The sequence below is a fragment of the Sturnus vulgaris genome, chromosome 5 (assembly GCF_052056855.1).
Source record: "Sturnus vulgaris isolate bStuVul1 chromosome 5, bStuVul1.hap1, whole genome shotgun sequence".
Classification (NCBI taxonomy): Eukaryota; Metazoa; Chordata; class Aves; order Passeriformes; family Sturnidae; genus Sturnus; species Sturnus vulgaris.
Genome location: NC_142247.1, coordinates 62,685,589 through 62,710,730, shown reverse-complemented (window position 1 = coordinate 62,710,730; position 25,142 = coordinate 62,685,589). Strand labels below are relative to the sequence as shown.

Below are 25,142 nucleotides of genomic sequence, written 5' to 3'. Positions count from 1 at the left end.
ACTGTTAAGGGACCCTTGGTACCCTGTTCAGATGAGCATGTCTACTAATGTTGACTGATATGGACAACTGATTCTCACTTTTGCTGTCTGAATCCCACTTTTAATGCCTTTAAAATATATTGGAGATCATGACTGATTTTTGGTAATTGATTTCCCTTGCTTTCTTTTAGGAGAAAATTATCTGTGGGAATTAGTGCTTGTTCACACATTGGTGTTCTGCTGTGACACATAGCTACAGCTAATACAGAATGTAACATCATGCTCTCTGATCCACTTTCTTACAGAAGTATAGCCATTGCATATTCCTGTGAGGATGACAGAAAGAATGAAAGCTGTGATCTACCATCTAATATTTTCATGATTTTGGTACATTCTGTTAAGACTAGTTTTAAGTGTGACAGAAAGGACAGCTGAGTGTTCTTTACACTCAGGCCCTATTCCACTTACTATACACACAAAGGGATTGCCTTTACATAAATGAAAGAATATTGTATAAATACATAAAACATGTAGGAATATGTTTGCATTTTTCCAATGAAAGACTGTTTTCAAACTAACACTGGCTAAAAATCAGCTAATTAGCAGTTACTGGATTTCTGCTTCAGCTCAGTGAATAGCAGGATGGTAGAAACCTTCTCAATTAATTAATCCAAACCCCACAAAATATCTTAGATCTGAACAGTTAGAAAATTCTTCTTGTATTTTCTAGGAACGTGAACTGGTTTAGTAGTGCTGTTTTTAATTTTTCTTCCCAGAAAGATTTGCTATCTGAGTAATCTGAAATAAAGTCAGATGATGTTTCATAGAGTCAGAACCATATCCCAATTCCCCATTTTAAGACAAAGATAGAAGACTCAGCTATCCTCAAGACAGACTAATATTTCAGTATTCTGAGAACCCTTTTTCAAATTACTTTGCACCTGTTGCTATTCAGACTGCCAGGAGGCACAGCAAATCCCAGAATAATTCAAATAAGCAGATATAACCTGAATTAGTTTTAGAATACTTAAATTAGGCTTTAACTTCAATGACAGAGTTGACATAAATGACAGAATTGTCAGTGAAAGTGGGATAAAATATTGTTAATAAGGTGGATATCATGGTATGTGTTACAAGAATGTAACACGAATATCATGATGCTGATTTTACTGATAATTACAGGTATGCTGTAAGTAATATAAAATTATCATTAATAAATACTTATGTGGTATAGCAGTATTTTCAGTAGGACTGCTGTGTTCTGGTACAGTTGTAGTATTGTGTCCTCCTTTGCCCCTCTCTGTCTCTCTCCTTCCACTCACACATGCCCTGCCCAAGCCTGGCATCAGGTTATGAGCATGATCTCTGCTCTCTCCTCCAGCAAGTACTGGTGCAGGGCAGGCTGACAACTACTACACCTAATTTCCAAATTTCATTTTATTTCAAAGCTTAAGCTTCTAATCAAAATCTATTAGCAGTCCTGTCTAATGTGACTGTCAGTATTTTCAGAGGGTAAAATTCACACCTATTTAGGAGTGACAATTTCATTTTCCTTTTTAGAAACAAGCCTTTAGCTTCTTCAGTTGCTCTCTATGATGTCAGCTCAGTAGGTCAGTCTTTTCATATATTACAATTCTGGCTACAGGATCTTCAAATACATATTTATTTTAAACTTGCAAATTGTCTGTTGCAGTCTGTACATCCATTCACAAAAATATTATGGTTGTATTAGAAACAAAGATGTGCTTCAAACAAGTATTTAAGTACCCCAAATTACCTTGAAAGTTCCTATTAAATAATACGGGTTTTCAACCTCATGTTTTGGCTTCTCGTTTATGAACTATAACTGTAAGAAAGCCTTAGATTACAATTAGGCTTCAGCATGAACAGAAAATACTTTAAAAACAATGTTTTCGCTACTGGAAGTCTAAAAAAGCATATTATACCTTATCACAGCCTCATGCAGTAGGGTGTACTGTTCCTTCAGCTCAGCTACTCTGGTGTCTGTGATTTTTCCAGCAGAAAATAGCTATAGAAAGCAGACAGACAGTTATGAAATCTCCTAAGCACTAATACTTTCATTCTGCTGTAACTTTTAATAACTGTAATTGGCAGCCTTTCAGTTTATACAGACTTTGGTAGCAAAACAAATTAAATACACAACCAAATCCAATAAACAGAAAAAAAATGCTTATTTACATAACAATTCAAAGCATAAATATAAGAACATAAAGAATCTTTCTAACACAACTACAGTGATACCTGCACTGTACCATTTCTTCTCTTTCTGTCTGTATTAATATTTCTTGATAATTTTGTCTTGACTTTGAACTCAGGCTCTAAGTAACCTCTTTTCCACATTGTTTAACTGGTTCAGTTTTGGTTTAAACCCACTGGCCTGCACAGGCAAAACTGAGCCTTAAAGTGTCTCCACAAGCAGTAGGATTGTAAAAATAAAGAAGCTAGGCTAAAGCTGGATTATCCCCAGGCAACAGCACACATTACCTTACATGCCTGTGCAGATCTTCAGCAAACACCAAGACCAAAAAGGTCTTTTAAATACCTCCCAGGGATAGTGACTCAAACTCTTCCTTGAGCAGCCTATTCCAACACCTGACCACGTTTTCAGTGAAGACATTTATCCTAATATCCAACCTAAACCCTCCCAGTGCAACCTGAGGCCATTTCCTTCTGCTCTATCATTTGTCACCTACACTGACCCCATGGCTACCCCTCTTTTCAGGTAGTTGTTGAGAACAGTAATTTTTATTCTGAGCCTCCTTTTCTCCAGGCTGAACACCCTCAGCTCCCTCAGCTGCTCCTCATCAGATCTGTGCTCCAGACCCTTCCCCAGCTCCATTGCCCTTCTCTGGACACGCTCCAGAACCTCAATGTCCTTCCTGTCGTGAGGGGCTCAAAACTGAGCATGGGAGTTGAGGTGTGGCCTCACCATTGCTGAGTGCAGTGGGACAATCATTACCCTTGTCCTGCTGGCCATGCTATTCCTGGGTGATATTTCTTTAGAAAATCTTTCTTCCCCTCCATTGGTCACAAGTAAGGAGAACCAGGTTAAATCCAATTTTAAAATGTAAGCTGATCCACCTCTATAAAAGTCCATGGCTAGCCCTGTGGGGCAGCAAGTCAAATCTGCAAATTCTACGGGACCCTGCCAAGAAATGTGATTATGCAGATCTCCTGAAATAAGAAGTGAAATTATTACAGCACCAAGAAAATCCCAGCAGTTATAATACAACCTTCAGAATATTCAGAAGAAACCATCTAGAACTAATCTATGGCTGAAGCAGAATGCATGCCAATATGTCAAAGGAAGTATATATTTTCTTGGTAACTGTTTAAGTATTTTTGAAGATTTGTTTAAAAATATTTCATGGTAGCAAAACTTTGCTCCCTGAGACCCTGAGAATAGAAGGTCTGCCTTTCATTTGTTTGCATCAGATTAAAGATAAGCAGCTCACAAATATTTATTTTGGCATTCTCTACGATCAAAGATACTGTTCACTTAAGTTGAAAATACTGTCTAGGTCTTCTGTGAAAAAGAAAACATTTCCCTTTCTCAACCAAATTATTTCTAGCCTCATAGTCCTATTTGTGTGGTACCTCACTAATATGCTTTCTCCACACTCCTCTGATCTGTACCTGTGAGTTACAATTTTTTTACTACTTAGCTTCTCACTGCAGATCTACACCATGTTTGACAATGCTTCCACAGAAATAAACTTGTTTATCCTGGAGGTTGTGTCTTCTTTATATCCATAAACTTCTTACAGACTTCATACCTCATTTCTCAGTTCAGTTCAGAGCTAAGAGCTCTATTTCTGGAAGGTTGGTCCTATGCAGCGTGAAGACTTGTAGCAGTGGGACTACACAAGACAGACTGCATGGATGGCATACCAGCATGTCAAAGGCAGTGAGACCTCCTGGAAAGTTTCATCACCAGATAGTTCCCATTGCCACAGCATTATTGGGAGAGCCATCAAAGAGACAGCACTGGGCTACCCTGGTACCAGGATTTTTTTTTTATTAAAACCTTGTTATTATTGGTGTTATTAAAGCCTATTTGTTATGAAAGGTATACTGTTTTCTCCAAGATTCTTGGGAGGGCAGAGGGAAAGAGGCAATTGTTTGATGGGAAGAAATAATTTGTGGAAGAAGGGAGCAAACATGTGATCCTAGCCTCTAGAAAAATTGTATTAATTGTGATGATAAAACCAGGTAAGAAGAGATGATGCCCCTGATATAAAGATATGAAATTCTTTCAAGGCGGCTGTCCCACATTAATGACAAAATAATCAACAGTATTTATGCACCCATAGTTCATTTTATTGCTTGGAAGCTCTCACTGGTTAACTGCTGGGTTAGGTGAAATGTAGGTCTCATTGCTACACTGAAAAGTAAAAGAGCAAGTGAGAAGATGGAGAAGTGAGGGGAAAAAAGGGCTTGTAACTGGCAATTGAGGATGACTTTCTTTTTTCAGTCCTTGTTAACCATCATGCCCTTGTAAGAAGTGAGGTAATTTTATTATACTGGTGATCTCAGATCTGGAGTCTGGAATATAGTTGGATAAGTATTCCTAAGTTGTTGAGTCTTCCAGTCCCATTCCACATCAGTTGTACTTTAATGTATTTTGCTTTTCTCAGATTGTCTCTTTCTCATTTTATAAGGAACTGGGACCCCATACATTTTCAAACACACTCAACATTGATAGATCATCTAGATAAACCAGAATAAATTTTCATTATCTAAATGCAGAATTACTGGAAATTTGGATGAATGGTTTAACTAATGGTTGCCTGGCAACTTTCTGCTTTCCCTTTCCCCACACTCCCATAAATGCAATTACATTAAAAATATGGAACTGTGTGACTTATTACTGGATTTACTTGAATCTTTTCCTTTTAATGTAAAGTTCCTATTATGTTTATTTTACCTTATTAAGTTACCCTTAAGTTACCCTTGTGATTTTCTAATTTTGTTACAATTTTTCATATTGCTAGGCAATTTGAAGTCTGGCTTTTCTACCAGAAAAACAAAACAAAACAAAGCATAAAAAAGCAAAACCAAATCCAAACCCAAGTCCCAAAGCAAATTTGTGTCCTTCAATCTGTGAAAAGGTCCATGAAGTAAAGTCCTGCATAATTCAGTCCTATTACAAAATATGTGAAGGAAAAATTTGCAGAAAAGATGAAAGGGAAGGACATATCCTTAATATTTTTCTATCAGGAAAAGGTAGATTTTCTGTCTCTGAGCAGGAATCATTTAAATATAGGAGTCCATGAGAAAAAAACAGAACCTACTTATGCTCAAATAGTTGTTCTGTACACCTGAGAAACTTCTCTCTACAAGTTCATATTCACTTGTTACCAGCAGTTCCCCACCAGACCTATCTTCAAAATCTCCTGATGAAAATTCCAAGAAAAAGTGAGCACGATGTGAGGCTATACACTGAGAGATCTCTTTTATATCCTTCCAGCTTGACTTCAGGTACACAAGCCACTGGATCTAAGACCACAGTAGTTTCTCCAAGGTTGGAAGGACAGAGATGTTTGTAAGAAAGAATATGCTAGAATAGGAATGGGAATTAAAACTACAGAAGAGAGAGGACCCATCTGATAAATGAGGTACTCATCCATGTGAGCAAAACTAGTGAAATCAGGCCCTAACTTTATCAACACCTCCTCACTCTGCATTAAGTGCAGTGGGCATTCTCCATTTTATCAGATTATATTCAATTCTGACAGTCAGCTCAAAACAATGCAGCAAGGAACTCATCTGAAATTCCAAAACAAATTTTCTCTTATTTAAATGTGGTATAAATAAAAACTCTAGGAACATCTCCCATTTCAAATTTCAAGGCTCTTAAAGTTCTTTTGGGACTCTCCAGAAATTAATAAAATTCAGCCAAATCTTAAACATAAATAGATGATGGAATCTGAATATCAGTCTAACTCTTCGCAGTTTTTTGATAAAAAAAGCACACAAAATAAGCACAGAAGATAAAGTTGCCACCAAGAAATTACTGCTTAACATCAATCACTTACAATCGTTATTCAAGTGAAGCAACTGAGGCTTCTTAGCAAAGACTCAATATCAGCTGTGCCTAGAATCTCTGCATTTTGGAGAAATGATGTAGCTAACACGTGTTTCTAATTATGCTTGCAGTTACTGCAAAACAACTGAAATGTATTCTAAGCTCAAATGGAATGCTAAATTGTAGGCTTTGTAACTGTAACAAGACATTTTGACTACACTTAATGTTATTTTAACACATAGAATAGCCAACGTTTTATATTCACTTGCTATTTCAAACATATGAAATGTCTCATCAAACAACTCTTTCCCCTCCTAATAGTAGACTAGAGAAAAACATCAAGGGATTAATATATTTTATAGTTTGTATACACTCAAGATTTCATATAGTATTAGCCCCTTGGCATATGGCTCTTCTGGCCAATCTGTTTTGTCAGGTTTGGAATTTTCCTTCTGTGCTGTTTATTTGAAGAGCTTTTCTTAACCTCTTTCGTATTTTATTTAAAAGGTTAAACATTCAGTAAAGAGAAAGGGTAAGTTCTCCTCTTTGAATAGAGAGCTCTGCCTCCTCTGTCAAAATCCTCATGAAGCCACACAATTTGGACACAGCACACAGCTCAGGTGTGCCTTATTCAGGGCGAGAAGGCAATGCCACTTTCTCAGGGGTTGTTTCAACATCATAGCAGGGCAACACATACAGGCACACCAAACCCATGCTATAACTTGTGGGACAATGGATTGTAAAAGAATAGAGATAGTGCTGCAGGAAATCTTGCCCCTGAGAAGTTGTAGCTGTGTAAGACAGATGAACAGCACTGAAGGAAAAAGAAGCATGGAATGCTCATGGGTCTTGACCAATCACAAAAAAGGGCAGGCAGGTGTTATGCATGTGAAAAGGGTGTAAAAGGTTGCACTGGGGAATAATAAAGTGTTGATGCTTGAAACCATTCACGGTGTCAGTTGTGTGGCCTCTGTCAATGACTCTTGCATTTCTGTCCAGTCTCCACAGAACCACAGGACTAGGGATATCTCTAGGTGTTTCATATACGTAGGAATTTGGCTTGCCTGCGCCTGGTATCTCCAACTCTTGGACCCATGATAATGCACTAAGGGAACTGAGGATTCCTCCTCAAGTTCAGCCCACTGCTCAGAGCAAGTTCAAAACTATAACTTCTCACTAATTCTGAAGATCATGTCCTGGCTACTTCAAGATGAAGCATCCAAAAATGAAGGAAAACCAATTAAAAGGTTGTGTTTGCAGCCTCTTTAAAAAAATCCAAACACAACACAAGAAAATATAATCTTTACACTTCTTATTCAGCCATCATGTATTTTTCAATGTCTCAAGTATTCCTACACATATGGAAGACTAACACTTCCAAAATTATATACAATTTCCCTACTTAACAATATTTTAGGCTTCAGCACATATTTCAAAGTATTTTAAAACAAGAAGACAAAAGTCACTAATTTAAGACTGTAAACACATAGTTTGCAATAAATTGTAGCTATTGGTATGCAATTCTGCATTCCATTTTGGAGATTGGGAAACATTGAAAGTACACACTGAAATAGCTATACTGCAGATATTTAGAGAATGATATGCCTTGCTTAAGTCATTATTCTAGGGAAAGGTTACGACGATAGAAAGTAAAGAAAAATGCACTGAGGGTTTTAAATAGATACTGTAATTGGAGTTCAAAAATAAGGTGTCATCCCTCTCACCTGCAACTACAAACAATTATTACAGGAAGTGGACTTCAGAATAAGTATGGGAAGTCCATACAAAAAGCCTATTTATTAGCTTTTCAAGTAGAAAAGTATTTGTCAATGAGTTTCGTAAACTTTTAATTTAGGTGACAAACAAACAACACTTGAAGCCATGAGGTTATTGGTTGTACAAGTGAAGTCAGGTGGGAGAAAAGGCATGCACAGAAATCATAAGTACACTTACAGTAGATACACTGTACTGCCTTACACTGAACTTCTACAATTTCACTTTTTAAATTACAGATGGATGAACCAGGCATCCTTTAATGAAAAATAAACTGCTGAAGAGCCTCCTAAAACTAACAAATAATGACTAGGAAAAATAATATCCTAAATTCTTTCCCAAGGCATAGTACATAACAGTAGTTTTGTGGCCTGCTCATGGGAAAAAGCAATCCCTACTTGGAAAATATAAACATCAGCCACAATCAAGATGGTACAGTGGGTGAGAATATACTGCTGGCCAATTGAGTCTTTCATGGCTCAGAAAAGAGGGCACAGCAGACTGATAAGACAGGAATTTCAGGAAAGGACATAGCTATCCTACTGTCATCAAATTTTGTTTGGTTACAAAGCCAAAATCAGGACAGTAAGTAACCAGCACAGTCTTACACTTGCTGCTTTTATTGGAGCAGGTTTTCAGGAACCAGAAAGGAATTTTTCTGAAAAGACATAGGAGAGAGAGGCTTTTGTGTTTGATATCTCATCACTGTGAAAGTGCATTTGGGTTTATTCTCTTCGTATTGAGCTAACTACAGCATCTTCTATGGCTACAGATAAAGGAAATAGTCAGCAGTAAACTGTACATTTTGAGCAGGCAGATCAGATGTCATGGGAAAAAGAGAATTAATAAGAACATAGTTTTGTGGTTCTACTTCTTTAAAAATATGGTCCTCACCTTAACAGAACGAGCTATTTTCTTTAACCACATGAATTTTATAGTTATATTATAAATTATTAATTATATTTACAGTTGCTGATAGACATATCATGTCCACTGCTTACATGTGCTCTATGTCAGTGGCACCTTTCTGCCTGTTGCCAGAATTTATAAATAAAGCAGTGAACAATTTAAGCAGGTAGGAAAGTCATACAGCCACTATTTCTATGTAATTTGTATCCGAATAATAATATTTATAGTATCAAATGGAATAGGACTGCCTTTCCTTTTGTGTTCTGATATGTTCTCACAGACACATGAGGAAGTTGGATAGGTAACCCCACAATCCAGTAGACAACATAAGGACTGCTTGCATAAGAATAACTACTAAGCTAAAAAAGAAAACAATATCGTTAATCAGAAAGAATTCTAAATCAGAATTAGTTTCTAGTATGGACTTTTGGTATATATTCCACATGGTGGAAAAACCTGAAAATTCATCTAATTACTTGCCATTCTCTTTCTCAGTCAAAATGTATCGCAGAACCGCTGAAGTCTACAAAAAAAAATCAGAAATATTACAGCAGCAGTTGAATTTCAACACATTCCATCTCTGCCACCACAATGGACCATAAGAATGAACCCCAATGTACTTCAGGTTTGTACATACCTATCATTTGAACTGCTTAGACAAATCTGGATATTTTGCAGCAATTTTTCTGCAGGAGATGTTGACTCCCGAACAAAGACAGAAGTCAAACAGATGCCAAGCTGTTGTGTTTTAAATTGCCATAGTCACTAGTTAAATTAACATCTGCCTACAGTCATAACTTTGTTGTTTTCTGTTTGACCTACATTCCATTATCTGCCAGAAAAAGAAACTTACTCTAAAAATTCATGGGAAATGGTTCATGCTGGTTTTGATAAACTTTGGATAAACAACCTCAGACAAGTCTGATAAAACAAAATATATAACTTCTTTAAACTTCTAATCACTAGTTAGTTCTGTGAACAGAATTAAAATCTTCAGTAGAATTTCAAAGTATCTTGAGCTGTCAGTTAATTTCTTTACCTTTAGGAAGATGTCTGTATGATAAAGATATCTCTTCAGTCCACAGGAAAAAAAAATCCTAAAAGGTAGACTAAAAGAGATTAAAAGCTACAAGAAAATTAGCTTTAAGTAAAAAGCAAAGACCTTAGCAGAAACTTCTCAGTTACAGTCATCAGCTGTTATACAGTTAGATCCTTTCACAGTTGAAAAAGATTGGCTTTTGGAGTTCGTGATTGCTTAACTAATTTAAAGTTTTAAGTATTATGCAGAATATGCTGGATCTAGAGAAACCCCATCTGGGAAGAAACTCTGTTTATAAACAAACAGCAGGTCTTAGTTTAAATCTGGACCAATATTTCTGCCATTAGTTAAACTGCATCAGCATCTCACAGCTTAAGACTACTCAATGTCCTTCCTCTTTGCTGAAAAACTCAGATTTGAAAGTTTGCTTCATTTATTCCAAGAAGGATAAGAGACATGAAACAGGCTGTGTCATACTATTTTGGGTTCCTGAAGAAAGAAAAGAGATGTGACAAATTGCTGGGAATGGACACTCCCTGACAGAACAGGAAGAAAGACCAGTACTCAATTACAAGAGCGTTCCAGGTAGGAGACGCGTACAGACTGGTGGAGAAATGGATCTGCTGGACTCCAAGCAGACTGGTGACAGCTTAGCAGCAGAACATTAGACCAATAATGGAATCAGGAGGATAATAAAACAACTCAAGATTACTGAAGTCTCATCCAAAGGAGGAAGTAAATATCCCAAAAGGAAGATATATATGAGACTAAGGAAAGGATGGCTCAGATAGAGATGCTTGAAAAGTTCAGATTCCTCACCTTACTGTCTGAACTTCCTTTTTGCATTCAGTATGACCAAAAATTTCTGCCCTTCTAAATGTTACGAAATTTTAAAGATAGTTTAGGTTTTCAACGCAGCACAGCAATCACAAATTACAACAATATTTGTTACACATTGAAATATTTCAAGGCAAATCATAGAATGTGGTCTATCAAGGATAATTATGATTCATTTTTACAAATACAGAACAGTTTTTCCAGTTCAAAGTCACAAAACAGATAGCAGAGTTAATTGCAAGCTAAACAAACAAGAGTGTGGGGGGAATGTGGCTTCCCAAATAACAAGGATTTAACCCTCCAAAGAGGCTGGTATAGCTTTCCTTCATCTGACAGTAGCAGCCATACACAAGAACAAGGCTTCAGATTTACCCGATTTTAGACTGATACAATGAAAAAAATAGCATCCTGTTAATAAAAAAATTAAAAGTTTTACTTGCAAATTAAAATAATACGTTTTATCTTTTACAAACATTTCAGTTTTGATGCATTTTTAACAAAACAAAAGTGATGTCAGCACCTTACACCTGAATGGCAGGGAGTGCCTTTCACCTCATTGCTGGGGAAATATCATGATCTGACAGGGGGAGATACAGTTTTGCCACATAACTAAAGGCATCGTGGCAGGTCCTGGGATGTTCATTTAGAATACAAGAAAGGTACATTCAAAACTCATCTCCCAAGAAAGCACCTAAAGTTTTGTGCTATGCAGGAAATCTGAAGGAATTGTTGCAGGGGTTAGACAAGAAGGTTTCCTTACCAAGCCTCCCTCCTGTACTATCAATATAAGCATGTGGTGTGTATAAAAGTTAGCAACATTACAGAGATCACGAACTTGTGGATTACACGTGTGACTAATGTCTGCTTAATGTTTAATCTGTGTTATGAGTAATTTCAAATAGGTCTTAGGGAAAGAAATGGTTCAGACTGTACTAATTAAACAATAACTGCTGTAAATACCCTTTACTCCTGCAAGTTGACTCTTGACTGAGCTGTGAATGCACAAAGACATATCCATGTAGTCTTGTTTTGAGGCACAAGGAAAATTACATAGATCATTAAAAGTGCAGAGGTATCACATGAGAATGGCAAAGGTGGCTGTAGAATGAAACTGGAAATTGTCACCTGGAGAAGAATTTTATTTCTAGTGATCAGTCATGCAAAGTATATGATTAACTCTGGAAGTTGATATGAGGCACAATAGAAAGATGAGCAATACCTCAAACAGAAGAGAGTTCCTTCCCTAGGTCTCTGCCTCACTTTAGATTTAGAATTTGGGACATCACTCAGAACATCAGGATTTTCTTTGGGTTTCCTGTACAATTAATCTAAAAAGTAGGATCTCATGCACCAAAGGGCAAACTGTCTTAAGTTCACTTCCCTTCACTTAAAAAGGCTCAATTAGAAATACCCCAAATCAGATAATAGTGAATTTTAACTATGTGCCATAGAGATGATGAATATTCAGATAATTATTTTAAGGTGGGCTAGGTGCAATAGTAAGAAGAAATTGCTGTTCATCCTCCTGAATGTGTGACTCTATTCTGAAAAATGTTTGGAACCAAAACTACACTTGTGTTTCAATATGTTTGGGGTTTTAAATAATTTATACGAATATCTCTATTAAGTTAAAAAAAGAAATTAGGGAAAAGGGGACTGACTGTCAGTAAAGCTATTGCTATTATAAACCTCAAACTGGGAAAAGGGCTGGCTTTCACTTTCTCTACCTGCTTTTTTACCAAAAAAAGAAAATCCATGTACAACAAGGAATGAAATTAACCTACATAATTTACCAGCACACATGCATTTCATCATCTTGCTTACATACAGTAGCTCTGAGTCAGAAATACTCACTGAAATGTGCTAGTCTTGCAAGCACTACCTAACTTTGCTCTGCTATTAATCACTCGTGATGCAAGCACTCCCACCCATTTCTGAGAACAGTGTAGGCTGTCTGATAACTCACAGGCTTCAAGCTGCCCTCATAAAGTTGTTCCACTTCTGCATACTTCCTCATACTGCTTGTTTCTCCGTGAAGATGAAGCTCCTCATTTACATAGTCTTGCTGAAGTCAACGCTCCTTGCTTTAACAAATGTTTTTGCAGTAATTTTAGAAGAGGAAGAGAATGCTAAAGAAGCAAAACTTACTGAGACTTGTCCCATAAAGCTCAAAGCTAATCGGAAATGTGATGAAGGAGAGGATTGTCCTTATCAGATAAATTTGCCTCCGATGACCTTCCAGATACCCAAAGAATTCAAACTGCTTGAGAAGACTCTCAAAGAAGTACAGACGCTTAAAGAATCAGTAAACAAGCTGAAGAAATGCTGCCAGGATTGCAAGCTGCAAGCAGATGACAACCAAGAAAGAGAAAAAAGTAATGAATTCCTGCTACCTAACACTGCAGAAAACGATGAAAGCCAAGATAACAGAGTAAAGGAACTGCAAAGCAAAGTTAACAGAATGGCAACCAGCTTAAAAAATGCAAAGAGCCAGATTCAGACACTGCAGGGTCGGTTAGAGAAGCTGAGCCTCGTAAACATGAACAATGTGGAACATTATGTTGACAGCAAAGTTGCAAATTTGACATTTGCTGTGAACAACCTGGATAACAAATGCTCTTCTAAGTGTCCAGCAATGCAAGCAAAACCTGGTATGTAATCTGTTAATTCTTACTGCCTGTATAAGCTTTCCTTATGAGTGCATTTCACCCGTATTAGGTAAACAATTTAATATACATTTTACCCAAATAGCTGTGTTATTAACTTCACAAGTATCTACTCTTTTAGTGTTTATTTATACTCCTGTAAAACATTTCAGCAGCCACTAGAGGGTTACTGAGAGCTGCAGGTGTTCAGTCCCTCTGAATTGGACTTCATTAAGAGATTTAAAACATTAATTTTTAAAGGACGATTTTTTGCAATTTTAATAAATAAACATGAAAAATTAACTTTATTTTACATCGTAATACCCTTCATAAGAAATATTAAGCATCAGTGACCTAGACATATTTTTTTCCTTGGAGGAGAAGGGGTAAATTTTCTCAAGGTGTGCCTTAGAAAACTGCCTTTTTATTTTTTCTCACTGCAAAACTGCAGATATTCTGAAAAGGGGGCAAGGCATCATTAATCATCAAGTGAATCTAACAAAATGCTTAGTTTTCAACTGATGGATAATAAAATAATGTTCTTATCATCACAGCAAACATTTGAAAGGCTCAGCTAAAAAAGGTTTACTAACAACATTTCTTGACTGGGTAACAAAAGTATCACCATTTTAACACTAAATATATAAGCAGTATAAAACAGAAGACAGGTGTTATCACTGAAAAAACACTCTTTTCTTTTACCATTTAATCCTCCTAATAAAGGAATAGAACTAATGCTCTCTTTATAATGCTTGCTGACATTAAGGCAACATTGAGGGGTTTTCTAAAAGTCAAAGTTTTTATATTACATATAAGAATCCTTGAAAACGAGAAATGTTCCCTAGATTGTCAGTGTATTCTACCACTTAGATCTCAAACATAAGAAGATAAAGCTCTCAAGAGACAAAACAGAAAAAGAGCAGGCTGCATTACAATCTTTTAAGTCTCTTGCTTAGCATCCAAGATTAAAATAAAATTGTCCTTCTATCTATACATATTGAAAATAGAAGGATCTGCAAGCACACAGTGTATGTACAACTGAAATTCTTGAAAGTGTTCTTCTTTGAAAAGAGCGAGTAAGTAATAATAAAGGTAATGTTTTTACTATATCAGTAATCAAACCAGATAAAAATCACTACAAATAAATTATATTCATTCAGATACAAAACATTCACAGAAAGAATGAGTAATCTTTTGTTATATTAATAATGGGCAATAAATCACATTCAAGTAGAGTACTTCAAAACAGACTAAATAACAAACTAAATAAATTTTCAGTATTCTTCACATTTACTGAAATGCTGGGTAGTGTTCGGGGCACATGATCATATAGACACTCCCCTATTTTACAGCAACATGATAAAAGCATTTGTAGCAGTAATATATTCATTATTAAAACTAGCAAGGAAAACAGCTACAACTTTTTCCTATTTAGGAGCTATTCCTGCATCCACTGAAAGTAATAGTAAAATTGTATTTAAATAGGAGTTGAATTTGATTATGGAAGCATTTTATCTGAAATGTATATTCTCCGTTAAAAACTGCTCTGAAATTTAGTCCACCAAAGATTTTAGATGAAGTTCAGAGAATTTATTGTGGATTTAGATTTGGCTTTAAAGTCTTTGACTCCTATACTTCATGGTTTCATAAATGTCCAGTTTCCTGGCAAACAAGGCCTGACTCTTACTCCCTGCTACAGCCTGAGTTCACTCCTCCCGTTCAAGAAGTAGTTCGTTTAAATTTTCTAGGAAAAATTGCAACAGACCCTGCAAATGAACACACCCATACATTCAAATCTGCAATAGAAATGAACATTATGGTTTTGACTCTTAATTGAGAACTTCTGAGAGCTCTCCATATATCTTAAGAATATGGAATTCTAATACCATGCTGTTGAACAGAATGACATTACTAAATGACACGGATCAAAATGGATTTTCACACTGAGGAAAAAGCCCGGGAATATTTTTCTTCTGAATAAAACATATCATCCATTGGTGGAAAAAGATACTGATAACAGTAGATGCTAACATTCTTCCTTTCTGTAAAGCCAGCAATTCCACATACACAGGAAAGCACTGTCACCTTCTTCTTTCCAAGAGTCACGCAATTACTACAACAGATGTGACAATTTTATTACCTTTTTCCGGCTTCCTAAAGTACAGTCAACATTAACACACAAAGCATTCCTAATGATGTTATGTTCTCTATCAAATAATGTTTACTTAACAATAGCCAGGTTAACAACATTCCCATATGGACAAACTTTTTTCTCTGACATACTGGCAGATGGAGCTGTAAATTGTAGGCAGGTTGTGAAACTATACATTTAAATACAAAAGGCAGCAAGTGTGTAAACACAAAGCATTACAAACAGGGACTGAAGAAATCAGGTTGAATTTACACGAGATAATGAAAGGATAGATTAGAGAAAAGGACAAAAAGGAAAGCAAATAATCAAAATGCCCTTATATTAGGCATTTTGATTTAAAAATGTAGTTTAGATGGGTTATTTGGACACCTATCTGATGCAGAGATCCTAGGTGACATCTGTTATAAAGTAAATCTGATGGAAAAGGTATTTTGCACTAGACCTGAAACTGCTGCAACAGTATTTCCAATGTAAAAGTCTCTTCAATGCAAGTTCTGTATGCCATATCAGTCTGGGTAAATTTTTTTTATATTTTTAAATTGAAATTATCTTTATTCCAATATTACCTGTTCTTTCACCAGTTATACAAATAATGCAGAGAGACTGTGCTGACCATTACATAGCAGGAAGAAGGAGTAATGGAATCTACAGGATTAGCCCTGATCCTAAAAACGAGAGCTTTGAAGTTTACTGCGACATGCAAACTCATGGAGGCGGCTGGACAGTGCTGCAACGGCGTCAGGATGGCAGCACTAACTTCAACAGAACCTGGAATGACTACAAACACGGCTTTGGGAACCTCAGCAGGGAGTTTTGGCTAGGCAATGACAAAATTCACCTCCTGACAAGGAGCCAGGAAGTGCAACTGAGAATTGATCTCGAAGATTTCAATGGAATCAGAGAGTATGCAAAATACGACCACTTCTACGTGGCCAACGAGTACCTCAAGTACCGTCTCAGCGTCCACGGCTACAGCGGCACAGCAGGAGATGCCCTCCACTACAGCAGGCACTACAACCACGACCAAAAGTTCTTCACAACCCCAGACAAGGACAATGACAGGTATCCCTCAGGAAACTGTGGTGCATACTACAGCTCTGGCTGGTGGTTTGACGCCTGCTTGTCAGCCAATCTCAATGGCAGGTACTACCACAAGAAATACAAAGGTGTTCGTGATGGCATTTTCTGGGGTACGTGGCATGGTGTTGCTGATGATACTCCCACTGGATACAGGCAACCCTTTAAATCAGTAAAGATGATGATCAGACCCAAAAGTTTTGTGCAGTAATTCTACACGTTTCTCTTAACTAGTTTGCATTGGAATGCACTCAAAATCATACTCAGTATTATACTCAGAAATCAAGTATTCAGTTATGTTTGGCAAAAGATTGTACTAGACAAAACAACATACTTCCACATAATATTTCTAGAGACTGTTTGACCCATATAGTATATTAAAACCAGCATTAAAATACCTGAATAGTTATTGCTAAAACTTAACACCAGTTAGGTCTTGGTTTTGTTATGTAAATATTCTAAACATTGCTTTTGGTGCTTTTACTGACTGTGATATATCACATTTTATGATTTAAAACTTTTATGTTGTCTTCCACAAGATGTGTCTGAATGAATACCTACATTTTAACCTGAAAATAATTCAGGGGTGTAACTAATATAAATTTTTCAACACTTGGAAAAAAACCCTAGTATCTCTAAAACAGTCTTTTTCCATCATCTATCCTTCACAATTTTGAAGGTATACTACAGCAATATTAATATAAATTAGGAAAAGTACTAAAAATTATTATTTTTAAAGGACTAGAAAACAGAGGGCCACATGGTTTGCTCAAAGACACAAAAAAAGGCCTTGAAGAAAACAAGAAGAAAATGAAGATGATTCCTCAAATTTCATCCCTTTATCAAAGCTTTTTCAAATAAGCTGATGGAAAAATTGAATAAAAGCAGAGGAAATAATTTAAAAATCATAGAATTGTTTAGTTTGGAAAGGACCTTTAAGATCATTGAGTCCAACTGTTAACACAGAACTGCCAAGTCTACACCAAACCATGTCCCTAAGTGACCCATCTACACACGGAGAGAGCATGTATTGAACAACATTCTCGCTCTTTTTGGTTCCTCCATTCAAGCTCAAGGTCCTTTTGTCATTTGTAGGAGAAAGAAGCCATTATAAAGCTTATTGCACATTTAGGCAGGTAGACAAGGAGCAGGAAGACACATCAATAAGAATCCATATTCTTTGCATTATTGCCTCTAAATACACACAAAAAGTTTCCAGCGCCATTTTGCTTTCTCCTGAATCCTTTAGGTAAGCCAAATGTTACAAGATGCTCTTGTAGAAACTCAAGATCTCATTCAAAACCTTCTCAATCTAGATATTATTAGATCCTAAAACTAAAAAAAAAAAAATTAAAAAAAAATTATAAAGTGTTTTGTAACATAAGACTGTTCTCTCCATTTTTAGAGTACAGTTTTGTAGCCACAGAAACATAAAATCCTATTGTCAATTCTAAGCAAGAAAGAACATATATGATCAAAGAATTTGTTTTCTAAACTATAACAAATAAAAAAATCAAATTGTCAAATAGTGCAGGAATTTCAAATTAGAGATACTGTTATTAAATCTCACATTGCAGATAGTGAGCACAAATTTGACTGTGCATATCTAGGCCATGTCTCTATAAAGATAATGACCAACATTGAGTGGAGATGCAATTTATCTTAGCAAGACGTTCTTGCTTACACCAATCTTGCTTACACCAATCCTGAGATGCAGAAAAACTATACTAAGACTCTATTTCTTTATCAGTTAAAGTGTGGTCATTGCTGGCATAGCTTTTTGGATTAAAAGACACATAAAAAAAAAGAATACAAGTATACATCTGACCTAATACTTTATAAATATGATCTCTACTATGTTGTTGAGATTACAACAAAACTATTACAGTTATAAGTTGTGCAAATGAAGAACACTGGCAATAGCTAAATTGTAAAATATTAATATATATTTTAAAGAAGTAAATACTTTGAAGGATAATTCAAGTGTAATTTGGTTTAATATATTTCAATTTTAAAGAGCAATGAAAACTTTTAATTGCAAGATGTATCATCTTTGTTTGAGAATATGTTTTGAAGCTATAGAATATTTATTTTGGGATAAAAAATAGTTGTCTAAACAAAACAAAACAAAAAAAATGGATGAAATATTGGTTAAAAGAGCAAACATCTAATTGCATATGATTATATGTAATAATTTTGCATTAAATGCTCCTATTCATTATATGATAACTAGCTAAGTATGACCTACCGTATCTACAAGCTTCTACTTGAAAATGTCTTTTTACTACTAAGTTGTTAGAAGTTGTTAGAAACTGTACTTTTAAAATCTTGTTTAAAGGAAACTGTAAAACACTGAAATTTTAGCAGAATAAGCAAATGGGACTAAAATCACCTGCAAAAGCTTTGTCTCATGTCTTTAAAAACAGAAAGCAAAAAATAGAGAAAGAAAGTGTAATGCTGTTACAGAAATCTGTTTATTACCTGCCTGGAACTGTTGTAGCTGAATCTCTGTCAATGTGTACTAGTTGTACAAAGTATAACTCCATCTACTTGTTGCAAACATTACTTGTTTTTTCTTGGTGTAATAAAATAAGAATGTCCCACTGTTAAAGCTGGACTACTGTCATAGATGTACATAAGGCCAATAAAAGAATTCTCATAAATAATTTTATTGATTTTCTGTAACAATTGAAGCAGTAAGAAAACACCAATAACCAACACAGACTACATGACATGCCAAGAGAGTAATTGCTCGTAATGATTGTTCCTTAGAGATCTGTTCTGTGGCTCTTCAGGTGCCAGATAATACCACGGGCTCAGATATTTTTTTGAGACCATTCATATTTTGGAAGAGGAAAAATTAATTGTCCAATGAAGAGTTTACACAACCTCTTCTTTAACATGAAAGAGGAGAAGCAAACCTATGTTTAGACTTTCAGATCACATACAAGGGTCATCAAAGCATGTGAATACAAATACGACCCCAAATTAAATAATACCATTTTTAATACAAAGAAGAAGACCTTGATCCCTGCCTAAGGCTCAAGAATTCAAAACATGGCTTTCAATCTAAGGAAAACATCTATGTAACACTGATTAGTATATGAAAACACTTGTGGATTTAATCCTGCTAATATTTAAATGTTGAATTTTAGTGGAAAAAATTACTAACAGGGGGTTTGCTAGCAAAACTCCTATGGCTTGTTTCCAAAATATAAAGACACAAGCCCATCTATTCAATGTGATCAGCCAAGCAAGCTGTAATGTCTTGGCTTTCTACATATTGCTTAAACAAAACAAAGCCAAACTAGAAAAAAATCCCAAACAAAGCAGAGAAGAAATAAAAAGAAGGTTTGAAAGCACTGGTGCTTTTTCCTTCCCTTTTAAATGCAAATACCTGTTTCCTTAATTGTGTTTATTGGGAAAGACCGCAGTCAAACTTGCAGTAAGTTGAGAATAATACATAGCTTGATAAACTGGTGGGGAAAAAACCTTACTTTTATGTGTTTATTTGGAAAATACCTTAAGATGATTGCCAATCCCTACCCAGAGCTCTTTTGACAAACTAAACCAAAATCAAACAGAACTGCCAAATTTACCTAGCTTCTATGATTTACATGTCACGTAAAAACCAAAGCAGGCAGGATGTGACTTTGAATTTTCAAAGAGAAAATAAACAAACAATATATTTAAATACTGGCCTGCAAAGAAAGAGGATTTAAATAAGTTTAATATATTTTAAGGGGTTTTTTTTGTGTCCTTTTACTTTCAGGAAAAAAAAAAGACAAAGTGGTACACATAGGCCTGAAGACATTGACGTAAGTTTTAAAGAAAAATGGCTGATCAATACCATCTGTAGGGCCTGCTAGATGCAAACATTTCACATACTAAATTGATCTCTTTCATTCACTGCTTTAATTAAACTTTTATGGAGTTATAGTTCTTCTGCCAGAAGTTACCTTGGCTGTCACACTCAATGGTAACCAGAAACAGAAAATACAGTTTTAAGACAGTATGCCAAGTCCAATCCTCACACAAGTAATGAGAAATGGAAATTATGAAAGCAGTATTGTTTTTTAAGTCCTTATTCATCAGTTTTTTCTGATCTCAGTAAAAGACGAATCAATTTTGAAACTAATAATGAAAAAAAGTAACCCAAATTACCTGATTATGTTCATGTAATCAAGATAAACTGGAAGTTTAATTAAGATTACACTTCAGCAGAAACAGTATGCCATCATTTAAAATTACATTGTACAAAATAATAGTAGGTTTTACACACTTTTAAGCAATTACACAGAGTGAATGATTATTAAGGAGAAACAGGATGCACTTTGGGAAACAGAAATTCTCCTACCTTTCTTTAGACAGAGTACAAAAGCCTCTCTACTCTGAAGTTTAACTTCCATATGCTAGATCCAAATACAAGGATTCTTTCTCATGCAGATATTTAAGGCTCTGTTTATTCAGGAGTATTTGGACACAGGTGCTTTGAATAAAACCAGGAATCCCCTTTTTAACATTTAAAGTAACCTCATGTGTGTAACAGATGATTCTCCACCACTCATGTTTTTATTGAATGCATGATTGGTTAACACTGCTCTGCCTTCCTCAACACAGGGTTGTGCTGACATACAAGGCCAGATAGACCAATTTTTAGTAGAAATTTGCCTACATATTTTAGCTGAGAAAACAGGAAGAGGGGGGATAGGTTTGGAAAACAATATAGCAATATACTTGTCAAATCTCATGAGCATCAGAAATGGCTGAGAAAAGGCCAAAATGCAAGATGTTACAGTTACAGGTTATTCCTTCCCCTAGTCTCACACTAGAGAGCTTCAGTTCCTGTGTAGGGTATGAAACCTGCACACTTGACTTTATAACAGCATAGAAAAACAAGACATCATAAATACTTTCAAACAATTTGCTTTAATATTCACAATACAAACTATTTCCTGCTTGCTGGAAGCGGTTGCAAAAAACCATATTCTAGCTTACAGACATATTATCAGCCCTAGCTGACTTCCCAAGTGACCATTTCAATAAAGTCAAAAAAAGTTTATTTAATTAGCAGTCAGATTACTGTGCATGGAGGTGGAGACAACATCTGTTAGCTGTCTGTGCCAACATATTTATACGCTTTTTTGTTGGGCCAGGACCAAAATTCAATATATTTTTGCAGCCTTTTAAGAATCAGATTACATATACATGGCCTATAATGCACTAAAATAAAAATAAAACCAGCATAATTTATTGCATCTTAATGTAGCATTTATTCAAGTAATATATTTATTTCATCACACAGGTACAAGACTATATCGTTTTCCATGAAAGTTATTAGCAGATGCAGATTGATGTATTTCTAACACTGGATGAAGACAAGATATGAGGAAAATTCACAATTCAAGAAATTAAATTAGAAGTGTTACAGCAAAGATCTTTATTCCAAGGACATAACAACAAAGGCTAAAAGAAGTGGAAAGTTCATTTTGTGAATGTATGGCAGGCAGTATCTTAACCAATAGAACAGGAAATCTCAACTTGTTAATAAATAAAAACACTTGGTGAAAAGAGGTAATTATGAATTGGGTGGCTTTTGTTTGAACTCTATCAAGTATTTAATATTTCTACCTAACCCACAAAGCTAAACAATGTTACTATGTTTTATTAAAAACAAAGGAGGTGGAGTGTGCATGCTTGACTTCTTGCTCTTTGTATGTTTGAGTATCTGCTGCTTACATGAGAAAAACAAGACTTGCTTGACAGGAAGAAAGCATATATCTGTTTTTAAAGAAATCTTAGAATAACAGAAGGTGTCTCTTCTGGTAAATACATGCTGTGCAGGCATAAATGACCAGTCAGTGAAACCGAGATAATACAATACAATTCTGCTTCTGTGGAAAAATCCCGAAAGCTATTCCTAGTAGTTGAAGCCAGCACCAATGCAAGAACCTCTATGGTGACCAAAGTCATATATTTATCCCTGAATTATGTATAAAGTTCAACAAAAAGAAAACAAATATGTCAGTGGAAGAGAAGAAATGTGACTAAGTGATGAGAAGCCAAACTCACCAGTAAAGTACAAGTGCAAGCTGTTAAAAATTATGGTAAAATAAATGAGTCATAGTTCTCTTCTAGAAAGAGAGAAAATGACCAGACGACCTCATTTATGAGATATTATGCAAATTGCTTACTTTATTTTTCCATAGCATGTTTTTTCTTGAGTTGCAAACAACTCTAAATACTGTTTACCCTGTATTGGCCATTAATGTTTTACAATGTTATCAGTGTTAAACAAGTTAGCTTTAAATTTGATATGCAGAATAACCGCTTTGGAAAGATTTTTTTTTTGAGAAAAAAAATCAGGCAAATAATCTAATAATTTTCTAGAATAAGTCTACAAAAATTACTTTTCATCATGATTAAAACTAAGGAAATCAAAGCAGAAATGCAGAATACAGTTTAGAAAGGATGTGGGAGCACTTTTGTTGTTGCCCTGGACTGAGAATAAAGTGAGTTTGTGCTGCAACAATAGTGGAAGGTGTGGGCTCCCCATACACTGGCACTGGACTGAAAGCAGCAGCTTCAAGCTATGTTCAGTATGATCTAATAGCAGGATAGCAAAAGGCCAGTCCTATTTTCCTCTTCACTACAAATTCTTGCCCTGTCCTTTCTCCTGACCTTAGATATTAGGCAGAGTGAGAGCCAGCGTAGCAAACTGATCTGACAGATCCAAGATGGAAAGAGTCCAAGGTAAATGAACTTTAGGTACGAACGTCAAGCAAAACATGAAGTATGAACAAAGCCTGATAAGGATACAAGAGAGAGATGTACATTTTTACTAGAAAGAGGGCAGAAATTCTCTGGCCTCCCTTTTTAATGTGGGAAAGGCAAGAAGAAAGCTGCATTATTCACTACAAAGGAAACTTAAACTGGGATAATAGGGAAAGGTTTTTATAAAACCCTGGCAATGATGACATGCTGGAAACAGCAAGCTATCTCCACCAATTAAAGATTTAAGAACAAATTAGACAAATATCTGCAGATTCAATATTTCTAGTATTCCAAAATACTCCTTAACACAAAAAAATCACAAAAGAAACTGAGCTCCAAAAGGTTTCTTCTATTACCAGCATCAATTAATAGTGCCTCAGGAGCCACTTACCTGTGATTTTTCCTGCAGCTATGGAGCCTTTTAAAAAACCATGATGCAATTACCTCTGTGGATAGAATACTACAAGACCAAAATCAAGACCTCTGTATTCTCATTCCCCTTAAGGCCACGATCACTGAAAAAAATAACATGATTATCTATCAAGCACAGCATCCCCAGCAAGAGTATGACACTGCTTCACAAAATTTTCTTACCACTTTGAAAAAAAATCAAAGAAATGGGGATGATATAGATAGTCTGTGGTAACAACCTTCAATTGCTAACAGCAAAAGATACACCTCAGAATAATTACTGTTACAGACAGAGAAATCTGGGGCACACGGTACCTCATCTAAACATTGAAATGCAGGACTTGCTGTTACGTCAGTGGGTCCCTCTTCCTGGCTAGGAGCTGTTGGAGTCAGCACACAGGTAGGTGACTCATTCTCAGCTGCCAGTTCTGTGTCAGTGGGCCCTCCTTCATCAGCCTGACTCATTGTTTAAAGCTCTAGAAAGTAACAAAAATACCAATACAGTTCATTAGATCCAGGGATATGATAGTGAAAGATAAATGCATAAGTGTAAAAACCACTACATCAACATGTCAGACCCACATTCAAACCATGTAAATCACACTGTGAGCAAATTAGGTAAGTCTACAGTTATAACTTCATGAAAGACTTCATGCAAGAGGCTGCACTATCACTCTAACATCCTCTTGAGTATTTTAAAAATATCCTGAAGAAAGCTCTTATTCCAGTTAGGTAACACAGTCTTTTAATAAATGCAGAGAGAGAGAAATTAAAGAAGGTTGGAACAAGCAGATTTGTTGGAAAACATAATTTTGCTATATTAGTATTATAGAAAATCCCATATTCATTTCTGTCATTTAGGAATAGAAATCTCTAAGATACTTTCATTAGAAAGAATTAGATCAAGGACATTCAGTACTCACTTCTCAGCAAGATGAGACTTAATGCCATAAAGTTTCTATATTTCACTTTGTGTTTACCATCTTGGTCCAGCACTTGAGCATTATGTTCCCAAGCTTCAATCATCAGAACTCTTTGAGGTGTGTGAAAATGCCAAGAAGGATGAGGGAAATAGGAGGTGGAATACAAGGGGATACAATGCTCCTGGTACCCTGATAGACAGCAATGTCCATCAGGTTGGGCCTCATCATTACATCAAATGGGAATTTATGCTATGCCATCTTCTGGTGTCTTAAGGGTTTTGTATATCCAAAGTATTTTAAAATACCTTTTGCATGAAGAAGCATGAAAGGTGACAAAAACATTTCAGAGAAAGATATGAGACATGGGATGATCCAACAGAGGCAATAAGCATCTTACAGAGGGAAGAGAGGGAAGAGGGACTTGTGAGGCACACAGAAATCTTGCCATGATATATGAGATATGAGATAGGGGAGCCACTGAACATTTGTAGAGCAAAGCACAGCTCAAAGGGGAAATGGAGTGTAGATGGAGGAATTCAAGAATTCCTTCACAAGTTCACTGAAGTTGTTTGTA

The 25,142-nt window shown here is 35.8% G+C and overlaps 2 protein-coding genes across 2 annotated transcripts in view; one reads left to right on the top strand and one right to left on the bottom strand.

Annotated features, from left to right (window-relative positions):
- The window catches only part of CCDC146 (coiled-coil domain containing 146), a 59,608-nt gene extending 35,495 nt beyond the window's left edge, over positions 1-24,113 (bottom strand). The window contains exons 1-2 of the mRNA XM_014869050.2: positions 23,961-24,113; positions 1,926-2,008 (exon numbers count right to left, since the gene is read on the bottom strand). Of these exons, the coding sequence (XP_014724536.2) occupies positions 1,926-2,008; positions 23,961-24,110 (233 nt within the window). The 5' untranslated portion in view covers positions 24,111-24,113. The remainder of the gene's footprint in view (positions 1-1,925; positions 2,009-23,960) is intronic.
- On the top strand, positions 12,499-19,126 carry FGL2 (fibrinogen like 2). The gene is made up of 2 exons (XM_014869053.2): positions 12,499-13,237; positions 15,965-19,126. The coding sequence occupies exons 1-2, from the start codon at positions 12,499-12,501 to the stop codon at positions 16,669-16,671; spliced, it is 1,446 nt and encodes a 481-aa protein (XP_014724539.2). The 3' UTR covers positions 16,672-19,126.
- Positions 24,114-25,142: the final 1,029 nt, after the last annotated feature.

What these genes read in the sequence shown, in the direction of transcription:
- FGL2 (XM_014869053.2), top strand. Translation starts at nt 12,499, where the DNA reads ATGCAAGCACTCCCACCCATTTCTGAGAACAGTGTAGGCTGTCTGATA. An exon ending in AGCAATGCAAGCAAAACCTG is followed by an intron (nt 13,238 to 15,964) that starts GTATGTAATCTG and finishes TTCTTTCACCAG; the next exon opens with TTATACAAATAATGCAGAGA.